Source organism: Necator americanus, chromosome II (assembly GCF_031761385.1).
Source record: "Necator americanus strain Aroian chromosome II, whole genome shotgun sequence".
NCBI classification, from domain to species: Eukaryota; Metazoa; Nematoda; class Chromadorea; order Rhabditida; family Ancylostomatidae; genus Necator; species Necator americanus.
The window spans coordinates 1,488,120-1,505,380 of record NC_087372.1 but is presented as its reverse complement, the minus strand read 5'-3'; the positions used below and the strand labels follow the sequence as shown (position 1 = coordinate 1,505,380).

The 17,261-nt window shown below is 37.6% G+C and overlaps 3 protein-coding genes across 4 annotated transcripts; 2 read left to right on the top strand and 1 right to left on the bottom strand.

Moving 5' to 3' along the window:
- Nucleotides 1–583: 583 nt before the first annotated feature.
- On the bottom strand, nucleotides 584–8,461 carry RB195_016576 (uncharacterized protein; the record flags this gene model as incomplete). Of its 2 annotated transcripts, XM_064183165.1 has the most annotated exons (16): nucleotides 584–663; nucleotides 730–836; nucleotides 1,601–1,669; nucleotides 1,961–2,119; nucleotides 2,566–2,687; nucleotides 2,847–3,046; nucleotides 3,538–3,638; nucleotides 3,722–3,831; nucleotides 4,129–4,252; nucleotides 4,888–5,018; nucleotides 5,434–5,550; nucleotides 5,708–5,786; nucleotides 6,015–6,124; nucleotides 7,034–7,145; nucleotides 7,253–7,359; nucleotides 8,414–8,461. In XM_064183165.1, the coding sequence occupies 16 exons, from the start codon at nucleotides 8,459–8,461 to the stop codon at nucleotides 584–586; spliced, it is 1,776 nt and encodes a 591-aa protein (XP_064039046.1). The 2 variants fall into 2 exon arrangements, with proteins under 2 accessions (XP_064039046.1, XP_013304267.2); XM_013448813.2 differs by lacking the exons at nucleotides 7,034–7,145; nucleotides 7,253–7,359; nucleotides 8,414–8,461 and having other exon boundaries at nucleotides 6,015–6,085.
- RB195_016577 (uncharacterized protein) lies at nucleotides 7,065–7,342 on the top strand (the record flags this gene model as incomplete). Its single annotated transcript, XM_064183166.1, has 2 exons — nucleotides 7,065–7,166; nucleotides 7,244–7,342. The coding sequence occupies 2 exons, from the start codon at nucleotides 7,065–7,067 to the stop codon at nucleotides 7,340–7,342; spliced, it is 201 nt and encodes a 66-aa protein (XP_064039047.1).
- A 7,950-nt stretch (nucleotides 8,462–16,411) lies between the features above and the next one.
- On the top strand, nucleotides 16,412–16,813 carry RB195_016575 (uncharacterized protein; the record flags this gene model as incomplete). Its single annotated transcript, XM_064183164.1, has 1 exon — nucleotides 16,412–16,813. One exon carries the CDS (start codon nucleotides 16,412–16,414, stop codon nucleotides 16,811–16,813), a length of 402 nt encoding a protein of 133 aa, XP_064039045.1.
- Between the last annotated feature and the right edge of the window lie 448 nt (nucleotides 16,814–17,261).

Below are 17,261 nucleotides of genomic sequence, written 5' to 3'. Positions count from 1 at the left end.
CCCGAGCCGAGGTTGAATGTGTAGGCGGATCCTGATAGAATTTGATCAACCCCTTGGCTTTTATCCTCTTTTTATCCCTGAAATTAAACCGTAAAGACATAAAATATTTATATAATGTTATATGTGAAATGCATTGGCAAGAAATTATGGATGTACTCTCAGTTCGCAGTATGATATGTGGTTAATGAAGATGAACACATCCTCTACCAAAAAAAAAAACACAGCTATCTCCTAAACATATCTATCGATTGATTCATACAAAATATTTACATTACAGCAAACTTAGTATGTAAGCTCTTCTAAAACTCTTTCAGCACTCTCAAAACGAGCAACGTTACCTAATATAGGAAAACTCCGGAAAAAAAAACAACAATATTATGACAATCAACATGAGATGAAATGAGGCAATGTGTTCGGTGAAGACAACTGAAGATTGCATTGATCAGCAGCACAAATGGGAATGTGACATGAGATGTGGACATGACCAGAGAAAAAATCACTATCAGATCAATAATGAATCCATCATAATGTGGTAGATTTTCTAGGATTCCTAAGAAAGCACAACTATCGGCAAAATATTGGACTATAAGAGAATCGAGACGAGTAGTGGAAGCAGAATCGACAACGAGATCCCAAACGCTGATGATTGCCTGATTTCCGCCACTGAAATGAAGTTCACTATTTATGGATCAGGTACGGCGATTTAAAGGACCCATTAAAGTAACTCACGGTAGGAGTTGTACTCCATATCTTTGGCGGTTCTCCATAGATCACATTCGACTTTTTTTCGAGCCTGCATCGGCTTCACGTGAGATCCACCCTTTAAGAGCATCCACCTAAAATGTTAGGGAGCGAATATTCTCACACGATAGTACAGTACCAATGCAATAGAAAAAAAAAATAACGTATTTGAAATAAATATGTAAATAATACATAAGTTATACAAAAGATCTCGTCATTCCCAAGGGGAAATTTCCGGTAACAAGCAAAAGTTGATGATTTATGAGCACTCAAATGTACGCACAATTCCGATCAGAATTACTGTAACTCAAAACACCGTATCATAGACACAGCAAAACATGTACAAAGTGCAAAATCTCTACAATGCGTCTTTTTTTTTTACAAATTTATGGTCCTAAATGCTATCCATCTATTTACTAGCAACATTTAGAGGGCACCCTTTAAGACCATCCACCTAAAATGTCAGGACGCGAAAAGTGTACTCTCCTGACAGGCACGACTTCTCTCTCGAAGATCCAACCTCGTCGACAGCTCAAGAATGATTCTCTCACGATCGTACAGTACCAATCTAATCGAAAAACTTCATATCTCTGACGTTATGAGCAGAACAGTATTTCTTTTGGCGGAATTCTTGACTGTGATGTGAACGGTATGGAAATGTTTATAGTTTTTTTTTGCACATTGATGTGCTTCAGTAGCAACTACTGTAAAACAATCTCCAGTCTCTAGAAACTGTTATCAAGACAAAGTACAGAAAAATAAATCCGTTCCAAATCCAAATAAAAAATAGTCTTCAAACGTAAAAACATCAATTAATCTCAGTCTGATCCGAAGTTGGAAAACAATAAAGTGAGATTACCTCGTGTTGTTCACACCATCGTACTCAGGCCAAATATCAGTCGATTTGGAATCTTTCAAGCGGGGCACTCTGTAACGGTAGAAAATACAGAAATTGAGGGAAAATCGAGGGAAATGATAGCAATGCATCATAAATATCGATTTCGTCCCGTTGCTTATGAACTCTGACGTTTATGCGCAGTCATAAACTCATCTAGTTCATATTTCTTACTACTGATAATACCGTTGTAGTATTGTCGTCTGTACGGATTTCTTAGATTTCCATTTAGAGCATCTTGCCGTTGCAGCTTGAGGTAGCAATGGCAGGCGACCAACGGGACGAAAACTGTGAACGAAAGTGCATCTCCGGATTTTTGCTTACCCAGTTGTTGCGAAGGAGCTCCAGTACTGGATGATCTTTTCGGATAAGACCTGTTCTCGCTTAGTATAGCCAGCAGTCTCGTTGTAGATGGGTACTCCGAAAACATATTCAATTTCGTAGCCGTGCATCACTCCTGTCCACTTTGGCCACGGATTTGCACTGAAAATTTCTGCGTTAATGCGTTACTGACTGGAATGGTGTGAGTAAAACGTCTAGAGCACTATCTTTGAGCTTTCAGCCCCAAGCTTAACACTGTTTAGGACTTTCTTCTCGAAGAATTTCCCCACTTGTGAAAGAATGTATTGGGATTCCGTTAGATATCATTATTTGAAATTCCCATCCATAACATTAGGTCCCAAGCACTGCTCAATAAATACACGCCTCAAGACGCTGCCAATGTTCGAGATCAAGGGGAAGAAATCCACAAACACGTGATCAATCGATCGGTCATGTGTGTGAAGGGATATTAAAATGCCAAAATGACACGGATATTTTTCTGTACGTTTTTTTCTCCGAGATATTTTTCTAACCACAAAAAATGTGCTGTAAGTTAAAAACTCTATAAAAAAAATTGAATGTCTCATTGAAATGAACGAAACCCTTACCTTGATGGTTGATCGAAGTAATAGACGTATACACGGCCAGCTTTCGGCTTATGTGTTGGCGCTTTGTCCGCTAACCAGATGCTGTCGCAGGTGAAGAAGTAATCGCCGACCATTTGATTCACCTGAAAGACGTACGGATGGCGCCAGATCAGCGGTACGTCAATAAGAAAAGAGGAGATCACAAATTACCAAAATTTCCAATAATTTTGACAAATCTGTCGAGAACAGAGTCATTGGGAGTTGTGCTAACTCTACCCATAAAAAGAATCGGCGATTCGAACCTGCTCAGCGTAGAACTGCGTCCTCTTATTCGGATCGGTGCAATTCGGATCCGAGTAAACGTGCTTCGCCGCACTCCGAACCAATTCCGGTTGGGAGGCGAACGCACGTTCAACACAGTCGTGGAACTCGTCTCGGTTCAGCTCTGGTTGTTCAGCCTTGTCGAAATAATTGGCCAAGTTGTAGATATTCCAAAAATTCCCTAAACTAATTAGCTTTAGACGAGAAAATGTTGGAGTTGTCTCAAGAAATGTGTGAATGATATTCGTTATATTTTAAGAACCTATTTAATAGAGAAAATGGAAAAGGGGCGTAAAAATAATCCAAAAAATTCTCTAAATCAGATAAAACACAAAGAGACGAATTATAGTGTTCTGTGGTTGGAAGAATTCTTTTTTGGGAGAGAATTCAAGGATGCAAAAACTCTTTTTTTAGGGAATATCAGAAATTTACAAAAAAATATTCGTCGTCAAAAATCTGTCAAAGTTCGGTAGTAGCTCCCCTCCTTATGCGAACGCTCTGCAAATATAGGGGTCCCCGTTATTCACTCGTTTTTAAGATTAAGTTTAGGTGACATTTTAAAGAGAGGAAAGCTCCATCGTCCAAAATCTTTTTTAAAATTTTTTGAATCTAGGAATTTTTTAAAATTTTTTTGAATCCTAACTTTTTTTGCAGTTCATTATACACCAATACCTTCATCGTGGTTAATCCCGAACATTAAATTCACTCCGTGCATGTATTGACCCGTTCTTAACGAAGTAAATCCATCCTTATGCCGGAAGAAATTGCGATCCCTGAAAAAAAAAAGATTCGGATTACTTCAGATAACACTTTTTATTTAAAAAAATTGTTACGAAACTAGAAGAAATTCTTTTACCTGGATACTATTACAAATGGGAATTCGAGAAAATTTAAATTTAAATTCCATATGTTGTCGACGAGAAGTTGTGCAGGGACAGATCGTAAGCAAGCGATGATGTTTTTCACCTAAATCCGTCAACAATTTGAATTAAACTGAATTTGATTTGGATGAAAGGTCCTTCATTTTAGCTATCCATTTTCAGAAAAACCATCTATTTTCTATTGAACAAAGAAATTTTTGACTAGGTTTCCAAAAGCATAATTAAACAGGCTGAAATGTAAAACAAAGTAATAAATGATTTTAAAAAATTGTCGATGATCCTTAATTGTTTTGTAACAATTAGCTGAAGGATTAAGTTCCTTGAAATTATGTGATAATCCAGTGTGTAATAATTCCAGACAATCGTGCTGAACTCAACCAACCTCTGTGCGATTGCAACCGACAAGTTTCGCCAATTGCAGACTTTTGTCCAACGCTCGACTTGGTGGATCCATTGACCATTTGTTATCCAGACTACCAGACTGGAGTATGCCGTTTTTGAATAGGCTATAAGGACAGCAGTAGAACCTTGGTTTTTTCTCCACATTCGTACTTTTTGATAATTTGTTGGCATGAGGCCTTTGTACACACTAATTTGCTGTAAATTTTCACGCTCTACAAATCCTTTTTTAATCGTTTTTCTTTTTTCTTCCTTAATAATCCTTTTTTTACCGGAGAGATCGTACAGTTTAAATCAGATTCAAAATGGCTACTGTAGGAAAGTTGTATATAAAAGCGCATCTGTTTGCACTTGCATTCGTAGTTTAAATTTTGATAAGTTTCAAAACATCTGACCCTTCGTCCGAACGAGCTTCGCTCTGAAAAATTCGAAAGAAGAATGCCAATAAATAAAAGTATTTACACGCACCTAAATAGTGTTCAGTATACTGTAACCTACGGTAACATATTATATTTAGAGTTCATGGCAACAGTTTATTTTTTAAAATATTCTCTTTTTGATGCCGAGCCATCTTTCGTCGACAGAATTCCGTTCATGAACGTTCAGTTCTATTGTCTGATTTACGTCCATCCATCATATGTTTTGATGTGTTTTAACTCAAAGTTTCAGAAAAATTCTTGTGTTAAACTCTCCTTATTCGTTAGTCGCAAGAAAGAAACACCAAAGAATGTTCTTCACTCACTTCTGAGATCCTGGAGCGATAAGGTGAGCGACTATACTGGCTGCTCCAGCACTCTCACCAAATACCGTAATTCTGCTTGGATTTCCTCCAAAATTGAAAATATTGTCTCGGATCCAGTAAAGAGCGAGTTGCTGTAAAACGGACGAAGAATCACCTATCTGAAGACCAAATTTGGTATTTTAGTAAGTGAATTCTTGTGAAATAGGGCCTTAAATATCTTAAAGAGGTCGAAATCCGTTTTGAAGTTCTAAATTCCGTTCCCAAAACGATAACAAATGTAAAATGCGCAATAATTACATGCTCCACTGAAGTGACAGCTCGGGTCAATTTATTATCGCTGAAGTTGGCGTTCGGTCCCGTGGGGTTTCCGCAACATACTCCCTCACATTCGAAACAACAAGAAGCAATTGTTGAGGATTTCAAAGAAAAACGTACGCCCTCATAGGAGTTCGTGAAAGAACTCCTGTTAGTGTTACTATGATCGTCAGCCTAATAGAAATAACGCTAAAGTTTTCTTTCCCAGAAAAAAAAAACGTCAAATCGTACTTGATCAAGCATCCCAACGTTTCCTGGAGCGTCTTCGTCGTCCATAAAAAGGTATCCAAATGGGCCTACTCGATAGTTCACGTTCACAACGATGACATTTCCCAGCAAAGCCAAAGCCTGAAAAAGAGTTAGATTTCCGGAAAAAAATCACATCAACTGCTCAAAAATCAAATTAGAGGAAAATTTCGCCGGCTCCATTTTGAGAAATGCTCGTTTGAAATTTAAAAGGAAATCTAACAAAATTTCCTAAAAATTTTCAAAAATGACTCAGAACCTTGCCGTCGTAGAGGATCAGTGAAGGACTGCCTGAGTAGTAGCCACCGCCAAACAACCAAACCATCACAGTTAGATTGCTGAAAAATAAAAAAATATGGTTAGAGTCTTTGAAATAAAGTTCACTAGCAGATAAATTTTCGAGAAAATTCGAGCTATGCCTAAACGAAATTCTCAGTGTTTTAATTTTTGAAATAAACCGTCTGGTTCTTTTATATTTTGTTGTAATCGAGCGTTTTTCAGCACATGAAATATAGGAAATATTCAGAAAACAGTGGATTCATAAGATACTGAGCGAAAAAACTCACTATGCTTCAGCTGGAGTCCAAATATTGAGAAAAAGGCAATCCTCACTGACAGGTGTGTTGTGATTCCACATTTCTGAACCCCAAAATGAGGTGTTATATGAGTCTCGACCCTAGAACGTTTACGATTATTGATCGATAGGATCCTTTAAGATGTAAAATAAAAAATTTCGGGGCAACTCTTTACATTTAGTTTAGTCTCCTGTTACGGTGAATGAAAAAACGACAAATTAGTCTATCTCGTTGTAATTTTCTATACCGTATTTTTTCCTTCAGAAGCAGAAGATCTTGTGAAATGGCCAATTTCAAGCATACTTACTCTTCTTTTTCGGTGCAACGAGATCTGATCAGTAGAAATTTACCAATGCTACAGTAATCTCCCACTGTTCCTTCTCAGAAACATACATAACATTATTTGGAACGCAAAGACATCTTGATTAAGTTATTTTCAAAATTCACAAGGGCAGTTTCTTAGAAGTCTTATTTTTAGGTTACGACGTAAAAGTTTTTTTTTAGAAGATGTGAGAAACTCCTCAGAAGTGCAATGTTGCGGCCTTTCAAAGGTTAAGCTTTTACAAGAGACAAAAAAAAGTGTTCTGAGCTCAAAAGGAGGATCTTTAAAAGTTTTGAGGTTTTCCATCATCAATGACGTCAGATGATAACGAAAAAACAACGAGTACCCTGCTGCATCGAACACCTGCTCCACACATTTCCATAGAAAAGGTCTTGCAACGAATTCAGCGGTCAGAGAGGTATAGTTCTTTAGCACTTTCATTTTATTTGACTTCTTCTTTAAGTTCGAAGAACTTGTTGCTTAATTCTTCTTTTTTTACAAAAATTGCCCCATAATTATTGCCTTTCATTAATTTTCTCCAGCAGCTTCGAACACATCCACTTGCACAATTTCAACAGGCTTCAGGTTGTTTTGATCCGATTATACTAGTAGCAGTAAAAAAGCAATAAATTATTGTTCTGTGTTGTTTATGTTTATCGAAACATATTTTACGTAAACAACGACTAACCTGATAACATGCTGGAGATAATGTGTTGGCAATGATTGTATCATTCCATGGTTTCTTTGGCTTCGGCGGTCGAAACCGTCGCTCACCAACCGGCGCCTCAGCGAAGGGAACGCTGAAAATTAAGCAGTTCCTGGTAAGAGCATTTTTTTTTTCAGCAAAACACATTACAAACGTTCCTAAAGTTACAAATCGTTATTGTTTTCTTTCTAGAACAATTACCTTAGAAACGATCGCACCCTTTTGTGGAGAAATATCGATTCCTGTCCTTTTATTTTACCAAGCTTAGTTTCGACTTCGACAGGAATGTGATTTTGATGCGAGGAGGCCTAAATGGTGATAAAGAATGTGTTCTGCATTATTTACAACCTTAGGTTTACAATACAACAAACAGTTTTTGGTTCAATTTGTAAAAAAGTACATGAAAAGTATGATGTTATAAAATATGTTGTATGTGACGGGAGCTGGCACCCAACCCCCCCCCCCCTCCCTTCGCCACCGAAAAAAAAAACGAACGAAGCAAAACGCACTTTTGAATCTCTTCTTAAATTCGAAGTAAAAAAAAAATTTTACTGCGTTGCGAAATAAAAATCCCGAGGAGAACCCCTTTGCGAAGCGCGTATTCGACCTCAAGGCTGTTTTTGGAAAAATGTAGGTTCGCTCAGGGTCGCTTAACCTCAGCGTTCCTTCCACTGGTCATTTCGCCACAACCAGAAAAATGTTCCGCTCTAAGTGATCAAGTATAAAATCCTCTGAGATTGAGGTTTTCTCTCGCAGATTTAATCCCACATTGTATCTCGACATCCCACACCAGTACAACATACGGAGCACGCTTGGAACAAGTCAATCAATGAAATCTGGTTTTGTTTAATCACCCAATTTCGAGGTGTGAATTCTAGGAGTCTATGCAGAAGTTCTGCGTAGGAAGATATCCAGACTGCTGCATGGTGTTTCGCGTGATAGCATATTCGTAGTAAATTTGTAGATCCCGAAGAGAATCTTCTAGTAACTGTTGGATGTCGCCTGTAGATGTTGGGCTCCAGAGCGAAAAAGGTATCTATTCGATGATTTAATGCAAAGTTGAGATTTGTGTTCTTAATTAACGAATGAAATTAATTCCCCGCACAGTGTCCTCTGTTTTTCGGAACTTAGGAAGGATCTCACTGATGGCCATACGCCATTGTTACCGAAGCTTTGACCCAGAACAGAAATAAGAAGTGGTTTTAAAAGAACGAAAAATCGAACCGGTGCTTAGTAATGATTTTACCTAATGTGGAATACTTACAACTATTTACTCACAATTACTCTTCACTACCACTTCAAAGATGCAGCCTCAAAATAACCCCCGAGTATTGCTTGAGCCCGAGAAGAACATGTAAGTACCTCAGCAAGTGCAGAACAAAGTGCACTCAGTACAATTTCCGCCAACATTACGCCCGTAGAAATAGCTGTGGGCCTGAAAATGACAGGACAATTTGAATTGACGGATGAGCTATGTCAGGTTCTACGACGAGAAAAATGGATTGTGTAGGCGGGGGAAGTAATTGAATTATAGAACATCGATGAAATAATCTAGAAATTGAGCACTTAGGGTAGATTCGTCGAAAAATAATAGAGTAGTTAGGATGAGGTAACAAAGCTTGTGTTTCTGGACGAGAAAAAAGCAGAAATCAGGCAGTAAGTACGAAAAATCGGTGGTGAATGAGTTATTATCTTACGAGATCTCGTAGTAGCAGAGCTGGATAATCTCATCAAGAAGTGACTGACGCAAGATGAAGCGCGAAGAATGATGGATTGAAAAAGAAAGAAGGTATAGAGCGGAGCACGAAATGAAGGAAGAAAGGCAAGAATGAAGTTGGAGGAAAACGAACATGAATAAAATAAAACATACGCATAAATGTAAATAATAGTCGTTTCGAACGATGAATTTCTTGAAGTTTTAGTTTTCTCAAATAAGTTATTCATTGCCTTCAAAAGCGTGAAAAAAATGTGAAAAAAACTTCTTTTGAAGAAGTGATAAAAACGTCTACAGAGAAGGAAAAAAATTGTTTCTAAGGGAATTCCAGTAACAAACCAAAAAATATTACTCTTAGCAAAAGTAGTACGTGAGATATTAGCAAATTGCAGAGGCTAAAAAAAATGCCAGACAACAGATTTTTGCAAGATCTACATTACAAAATATTACGCTGGATTGTATACAGTGAAACGAAGAGGAAATCCCAAAAAAAAAATCCACGTTTTCGTGGGTTTTAACTTTGAAAACGAGGAAATCTGCTCCGCAACGAATTGCCGTTGCAGGGATTCAGGGCACAGATTCTATGAAAGTTTCCCGTTTGCAGGTTATTTCTAGCGTTACTTCGACATTATCCTAAACATATGTCGGAGCTTCATTCCGGAGAAAAGTGAGGACAAATGCAAGAGAATTAAGCGTTGCTCTCTTGAAATTGGTTCACTTGGAGAAATCAATTGCAATCGTCTAATAGAGCTCAATAGATGTTGTCCGTAGAGAACCCTTAAGAAGACTGATCCGGGGATCAAAATAGGATTCCGCGGGATTTCCTCTTCTGAACGTGAGATCGTGTAGTAAAAGAAGCAAAGGAGGTTCACGCTTCCTCAGAAATTAGCTCGAAAAATATAAGAAGTTACACGAAGGAAAATCCTCCGAAAAATTAGAATTTTATGTTTCAGTATGTGTCTTTCATTTATGTCCCACAAATTATCATAGAAGTGTTCTTCAAAAACGAAAAGAATTATTTTATAGAGCATAAGCGACATTTACGAAATGTTGCTGTTAAAAATAGAAAAAATTTTAATGAGGGCATGTTTTCTGTGTTACCGTTTTCGAAGCGGTAATTAGTATACGGTCTGCAAAAGATCTGCGAAACATCAAAAGTGAACATAATTCGTAGTTACTGTAATTCTAAACGGAATAAGTGTAAAGGGAAAAACTAAAAAAAAAAAACTAGAAAGCTAAATTTTCGTTTTGGTAAGTTTTCTGTTAATTTTAAGAAATTTTTAAAAGGTCTGAAATCTTTTTAGGCTAAAATATACAATAACACTGAGTTTCAGTGAATAAATATGAGCAGAATTTGAACGAAACGTTTGAAGAATCCCAGAAGATTGGATTGCTTCGACAAACAACTGTTCAGTTTTTCGTATTCACGAGACAGTAAAATTACGCCATCAGGGTTCTGTGATGCTCATTTTGTAATCGAACAAAAGGTTGAAAGACGTTTGTTTACGTTGAAGCTAACTTTTCACAAAATTTACTAGGCAGAACTACGAAGAAAAGAATACGAAGAAAGAATTTCTTTATAGGTTAAAAGTTTGATATGAAAACGCATGCAAACCATCGCACATATGTAATGAGCACATAAGGAATGTTACTTAAATAAAAAAAGTTGCTTATTTGTTACTGAAATCAATCCATCGTATCGAAAGAGAAGAGGAAAGAGATTTCATAAATGTACGAGTGTGTATGGTTTTGTATTCTTTGAATAAAATGGGGTAGCGAAATTATTGCTGATTTTTTAAAAATTTTTCTTGCAAAATAGCCTAACAAATGTTGCGGATTTTCCGTGCATTGATGAAGCCGCAAATCATCTCCTCGATGTTGATGTTGCAAGCGGAGGAATATGTTCTGTTTTTCCTTCACATCAAAAATTAGGAAAAAAAAAAACTATGCGGCAAAATGGACAGGTTTGAAATTCTGAAAATGATAGAATTTAGAAGCTTTCTAGCAGATAACATAGTTTATTTTATCATTGCTGAACCAGCAGGTGCCGAAGATGTGCTTTCTTCTAAGAAATCGAGTTATGAGAATTTGAGCCGATCGCGCCGAGTTTAAGCAGGAGGGAATTCTTGCGCAGGAGAAACTGCATTAGCTAGGATTTCCATGAGATGACTTTCAGGAAAAGAGAGAAAGAGAAAGTAGTTCGAATTTCTTGCCGGCAAAATTGGATTTTTCATGGCTGATGTTTCCAGCGAATCAACGCAGCCTTAAAGCTTAAGAGGTAAACTTAGGGGAGTTTGCGTATTCAGCTGACCGCTGATGTGCATAATTGTTGATCAAAACAAAGTCTCATGTGTTTTCTTGGAGTCGCTTTGAAAGTTGATTATTTGTCGAAATTTTAAGAACGCAACCAAACACAGAGAGCGTGGACGGACTTGGACCTGAATGAAGTTCTCACGATACTAGGAGCTCATAAACACAGCCTTATAGAAAAATATGGGTCGGATTCGTTCCAAACACACCAACACTCCCAAGCAGGAAATTCAGAGGAAAGAGGAAAAAGGAGGAAAGAACAGGTGTTCGGCATACCTAAACGTTAGGGGTAAATTGAAGGATATGTAGGAGTTAGTAGGATAGGATAGGTGAACACACGTTGGAATGCTTTGGTTTTTCTGCTGGAAGCAACGTTTATGAATTCATCAGCTAAACACACTAAATAGTCATTAGCTTCGCTGCTCGTTTAAAACGTCAACCCCACTCAAAAAACACTTCCCGTACACGCAAATCCCGGAATCTCTCAATAAACTACTCGAAAATGTCATCACAGTGGTGCATTTTGCATTGTGTGAAGCAACGAACGCACACCACAACAGTCTGGAAGGTTCCCGACGATAAGTAGGTTGGTTTTTTGCCGTACATCGTTGAGTTTCTGCGGCTGCTGACGACGTTATGAGCGCAAGGAACCGAGCCGAGCAGAGCGCACACACGCTTCACTGCTTCAGTCCCATATCTCCGTCACACTCGCATACACACACCACCACCACATTCTCGGAATCACCCACCCGACCTGTTTACTGCGGATTCGATGGCGGATAAGACGATAAGTTGGAGCAGGAGCGTAGTGTTGATAAATTTCGAGAAGAAAAGCGCAAAATCCAAATTAGTGGAAGTTCTGGCATTCAGTGTATCTTCGAGATAAAATGAACGACTTGAGAAAATCTTCGCTTTTTTTAGAAACCTTAATCAGTTCTTATTTGCAGGGATGACTTAGAAACTCTCAAAAAGAATTTCCTAGGAGACCTCAGAGGTATTAGCATTAATAAGATAGGCTGAAAATAAAAAATTGGCTAAAAATGTCAATAATTCAGCTAAACATTGAAGAGTTCGGTTGAAATTCAAAAGTTCCGGATTTTAACAGTTGATGAATTAAAGATTTCTGTCATATGTCACATGAAAAAAGTGGCCCAGCTAGATTTTAGAAAACGTAGATATGAGAGGTGGGCACCAGTTCCAGGAAAAAAATCCTGCTAAAAAATATTGAAACATAGGAACAATGGTATAGATTCTGAATTTTTGAATCAAAAGTTTTTTAAATTAGGTGCAAATGCGAGGGTCAGACATTCTTAAGTAAACCTCATCTGATTTGCGCACGAATTAGCAGAGCTCGAGTCATTAACTAATATTTTTACAAGAGTACCTCGGCCCTCAAATATAGAAAATGAAATCTTTGAAAAAAAAGCAAGAAGTTAAAATAGAAGCGAAAATGAGAACGACAGGTGAAATCAAAAAAGACTGGCTTCGACACGGGCCTTAAAAGCAAAAGTCGTGCTGGTGATGGACGAAAAAAGTGAAGGAAAAGGGTGAAGGTTGAAGATGCAAACAAATTAATGAGGAAAATATTTCAAGTCATATGTGATGTGGAAGCAGCACCAAAACGGCATCGTTCGATGTTCCCATGTGTTGCACCTGCAGTGAGCAGCGAGTGGAAACCTCTTGAAAACCCTTCAGAATATTTTGTCGTTCCAATCCTAAGCATGGAATGTGGTCGCGTTTGTTTGCTCGAGTGTTTCTCCCTCAAGAGACCAATTCCCGCGCATCAGTGCTAGAAGTCGCGACCAACGCTCTAATTTCCAGTGATTTTCCCCCGGCGAGTTATTGGGATTGACATTCGCGCGTAGGTAAGTGGTGTGGAGGGTGAGAGCGCATGAAAGTTCACTATCCAGAGCCGTGGAAGAACGTGGACGAAAGAGAATTTTCCTCATAGAATTCGATGATCAATTTATGGACAAAGCTTGGTGGTTTCGGAAATGAAAACGACACAAATCAAAGAGCAAATATGCTCTCTTATGTTTTATTTTTTCGGGATTTGGTTTTTTTCTTCAAGGATTTGCTCAGAAGCAAATCCTTAAAGAAAAACGTAGAAAGTAAAACGATGTCGATTTTTCGTGCAACAATTTTTGAAAGAAAAACAAATTTTCTGACTTATCTTAAGTATCAGATGTGGATGGTTTATGTATTTTATGTATGCACTTGTTATTATTATGTATTTACTATATTTATTTATGTTTACGTGTTTTTTACACGGTTTATATGTACGCACCTAGAAAAAATTTGTCAAATGATGAATTGCACGCTAAACCCATCTCTTTTTTTTTAGAATAAGCTACAGTATATCCATTTTATATTCATTGTAAGCATTTAGAATACAGTAACCACCAAGTTTCTTCTGCTCTACCATTGGAAAAACAAAGATGTCAAAAAAGGATTTAATTTGAAATTAGGTTGCTAGAAATCGCCAATGTAGATTCTACCTTAATGTAGATTCAACGTTTCTTCTACGATTTTCTCATCTTTCAAAATATTTTAATAGTTTTTTTTGGAATTTGTTACGGAACAAAGTCTAAATTAATCCCACATCGTTCGTTTTTTTTTACGAAATTGACAAGGAGGTATTTTCAGCACGAGGAATTTGTAGCAAAGTTTGCTTTGACCTATAATCCAGCTCAGAAAGCAAATCAGTTTCTTCGTAGGAGACAGGAGATAAAAAAAAATTATGCATCTAATCTAAATGAGTTTTATCACATAGGAAAATCTATAAAAGGAAACCTCATAGAAGTCAACAAAAAAACGAAAATGACAATGTTCAGAGATTGAGAAGTTTTTCAAATAAGTGCAGAAGTTTAGAAAAGGAGATCAGATTGAAAAGATAATGAAGAGAAAAGGAGGCCAGGTTCTGCTTGGAGCGCCTTCTTACTTTTTAAAATCTTCAGTAAACATTATTTTTATTTGTTCAAACAACTTTGAATCTAGTCAATCCAAATTTAAATAGTATGGGAAAAATATTTCTAATTTAAAGTATTTAAAGTCACAATATGAGAATGACAGCAGTAAAAAACTCAATAATCCGGATCTTAAATTAAGTTGCATTCGACGGATTCTGGAGAAATTACCCCAAAAAAACCGTTTCGTAGTGGTTTCACGGATTTCCTGATCGCTCTGACCCACCTCCCTATGGATGAGTTGATGGATTTTTTGGCAGGAGAGTACTGATATTTATTTAGGGAAGAAATTGTTTGGTCGCTAAAACATTTAATTGTACCCGCAGAACAGATAAACTAGCCTCTCCGTCAACGCAATAAAAACGCAACAAAAAGAAGACGGAAGCAGATGTTTGGATAGTTGGACTCTCGCCAACGAGTTCCCTCTTATATAACATAAGATATGGCGGTATACTGTAGGTGTCATGTGCAGCGATTATGTGTGCAGTGTCTATCGATAAGTGGCACACATTTACTTGATTGTCATTCATTAGATCGACTGCCACAACACGAACGAATTGCTACTAATCTGACAGAGGAACTCGGAAACACAATCATGAAAATCCTGGAAAAAATTGCGTGTCATATAGTAAATGACTATGGTATACTAAGGGGGCGACTAAATTTACAAAAGAGCTTTCCTTCAAGCGATACAGTACTTTCAATAATTATTACCAGCGCTGTCAGAGTCCCCCATGCATCTACGGATCATAGTCAGGTAAACAAGTTTTATTTTGAGAAAATACCAAAGTATAGTACAAGCGTCCTAAATAACTCGGATATATTTAACTCTCATTTTAAAAAGTATAGTAGAGGAGTTTGTGACAAAGTTAGCGGAGGATTGTTCAGCGATGAGTGACATAAAACTATACGATTTCACCCTCCTTGAACAAAGTTATCTAGGATATGACATAGATTGTATTTTTCTTTCCTTCTATTATTATTTTTCTTTCCCAGAATAAAATACCGATTGAGCTTGTCCATGCCTCTGTTTTCTATACAAGTCTACATTTTTTTTCACAACTAAAAAAAAACCGGGAAATGGATAATGTCAGTTTTTTTTTGAGTTTCGTGAAGATTATAAGCGCAAATTTTTTCGACTCTAATTAATGGGAGAATGTCTGTGACAGATTTCTCGAACAGATATTCATAGTTTTATGTGATTATATCATCGAATGAATCCTAACAAACCTAGGATAATCTCATTGAGAAAACTAACCCATTTCATCCAGTATTCTGAGGGCCAGAGAAAGAACAAGAAAAGCGGAAAATAGTGTTCTGATAAGTTTTATTATTAGATAGAAGAAGAATGAAATAAATTTGAAATTTTCAGCCAAAAAGTTATGTAGCTTCTAAGCAATTGATAACCACTCTTTTTGCTTATCCTTCCGATGACTGGCACAGATTTCTGTGGAATCTCCGAGACAACAACAATAACAAATACGAAGAATACTATACAATCCAGAAATAAGGCAGATTTCTTCAGTAAACGTGGAGAAATGAAGATATAACCCACAACCAAAAAAATTTAAAAAAAAATGAAAAGGAGCAATTGTTGATGTATGGAGAAAGTCTAGATAACTAAAACCAAAATCAAAATAAAATCAAAAATAGATCCGAAAAGAAAGAAAAATTCTAATTCAAATTAAACCAATCATATAGAAGCAGTGTCATGGGAGTTGACAGGAAGAATATTGAATGGAGAAAAGTGAGACTGACAAAAAAAGTGTGAAGCTGCAAAATTGCAAAAAACAGCTGTGCAAAATTTAATGATTAGGAAGATCCTTCGTCGTTTTTCTTGTCGAAACGTTAAAAAGACAAGCGCAAGTCTTTTACTAGTAATGATCACGGGTTTGGATCCATATTTTTTAACAGGATATATGCATTTGAATCTTCAGAAAAAAACAGGTGGTACTGGTTTTGGTACTCGTTCATTTTTTTTTTTGATTCTCACGTTGTAAATCCAGAACACACTGTTAATTATTCAAACACTTCTTGTCCTAAGAGTTGTGTAGAATGATTTCATACTATTTGATTATTGTTTATACAACCCGATAAACGGTTCCATTTGTTTCAAAGAAGTGCTGGTCAGCTGCCACCGGGCAGAATCAAAAAATATGACGTATCCACACAAAGAACGTTTGAATGCCTAAAAGTCAGGACAATTCCCGAATTTTTCCCACAACGCAATAAACCAACTAAATAATATGATGTTAAGCTCCCAAGCGTGAATAATACCCCCTCATTTGCGTTCACGTCATAGTTGAGGTGGATTGGAAGAATATAAACACATCGTGGTGGGAATACGAGAGAGCGGCCACAACTGAAAGCATGTTAGCAGCACGAAAGGGCTCTTCCCAACTCACAATAGGGTTTTCAGACAACACAGGAAGACCGAGACGCTATCCAGCAAACGAAGCTCGTCGTCGGCCGCCTACTCCGGCCGCCTTCCAGCACGAGAGTTCACGACGGTGGCGAGGTGGCTCGTCCACCCCTGGATGTTGTTCAGCGCAGATTTCAATGGCTAAGAGTCGAAAAATGCAAATGCATTGTTGTCCGCGCGTTTGCTCTTTCAATTACGTCACGGTCCGAGAGCATATGGAAGTAGGAGCTCTCGAAGCGCTTAACGTCGCGATTCCTCCAGCTCCCACGACACTTTTTGTCGAGAACCCATGGCTTTTGAGGAGAAGTCCTCAGCGCCTCGCCTACGTTCGCGCTCTCGGGTTAAGGTAAGTATTGAAAAGAACATCTTCACGAGGAGTTCCGGCGAATGCAATTATCGCATTGTGGATGTGTGGATGTGCTGGGAACTCGCAACCCTAGATTATTTGGCTCAGGGCACTCGAACAGAAAAAAAGGCGAAGCATGAGAAGAAGGTCCGAACAGGACGAGAGAGAAGATGTAGCAAGAAAATGGCAAAAACAGTGAAATATATGAGAAGTACGACGTTAAGTGCTCTCTCGAGGAGAATATTCGCACTGCAGAGCTGAAGAGCTCCTTACAAGGATCCAGAAAAACTACGGTTCTCAGACTTTCAACTTAAAAAATACAAGAAAAAACAGATTTTGACTTTTCCACTTCCCACTGGAAAAGAGAAATCGGTTCTACAGCAGCATTTATATATAAAGACCGAAAAAAATGGCCATCAAGGAAAACATTTATAGGTCTAGGTAATCGAAGA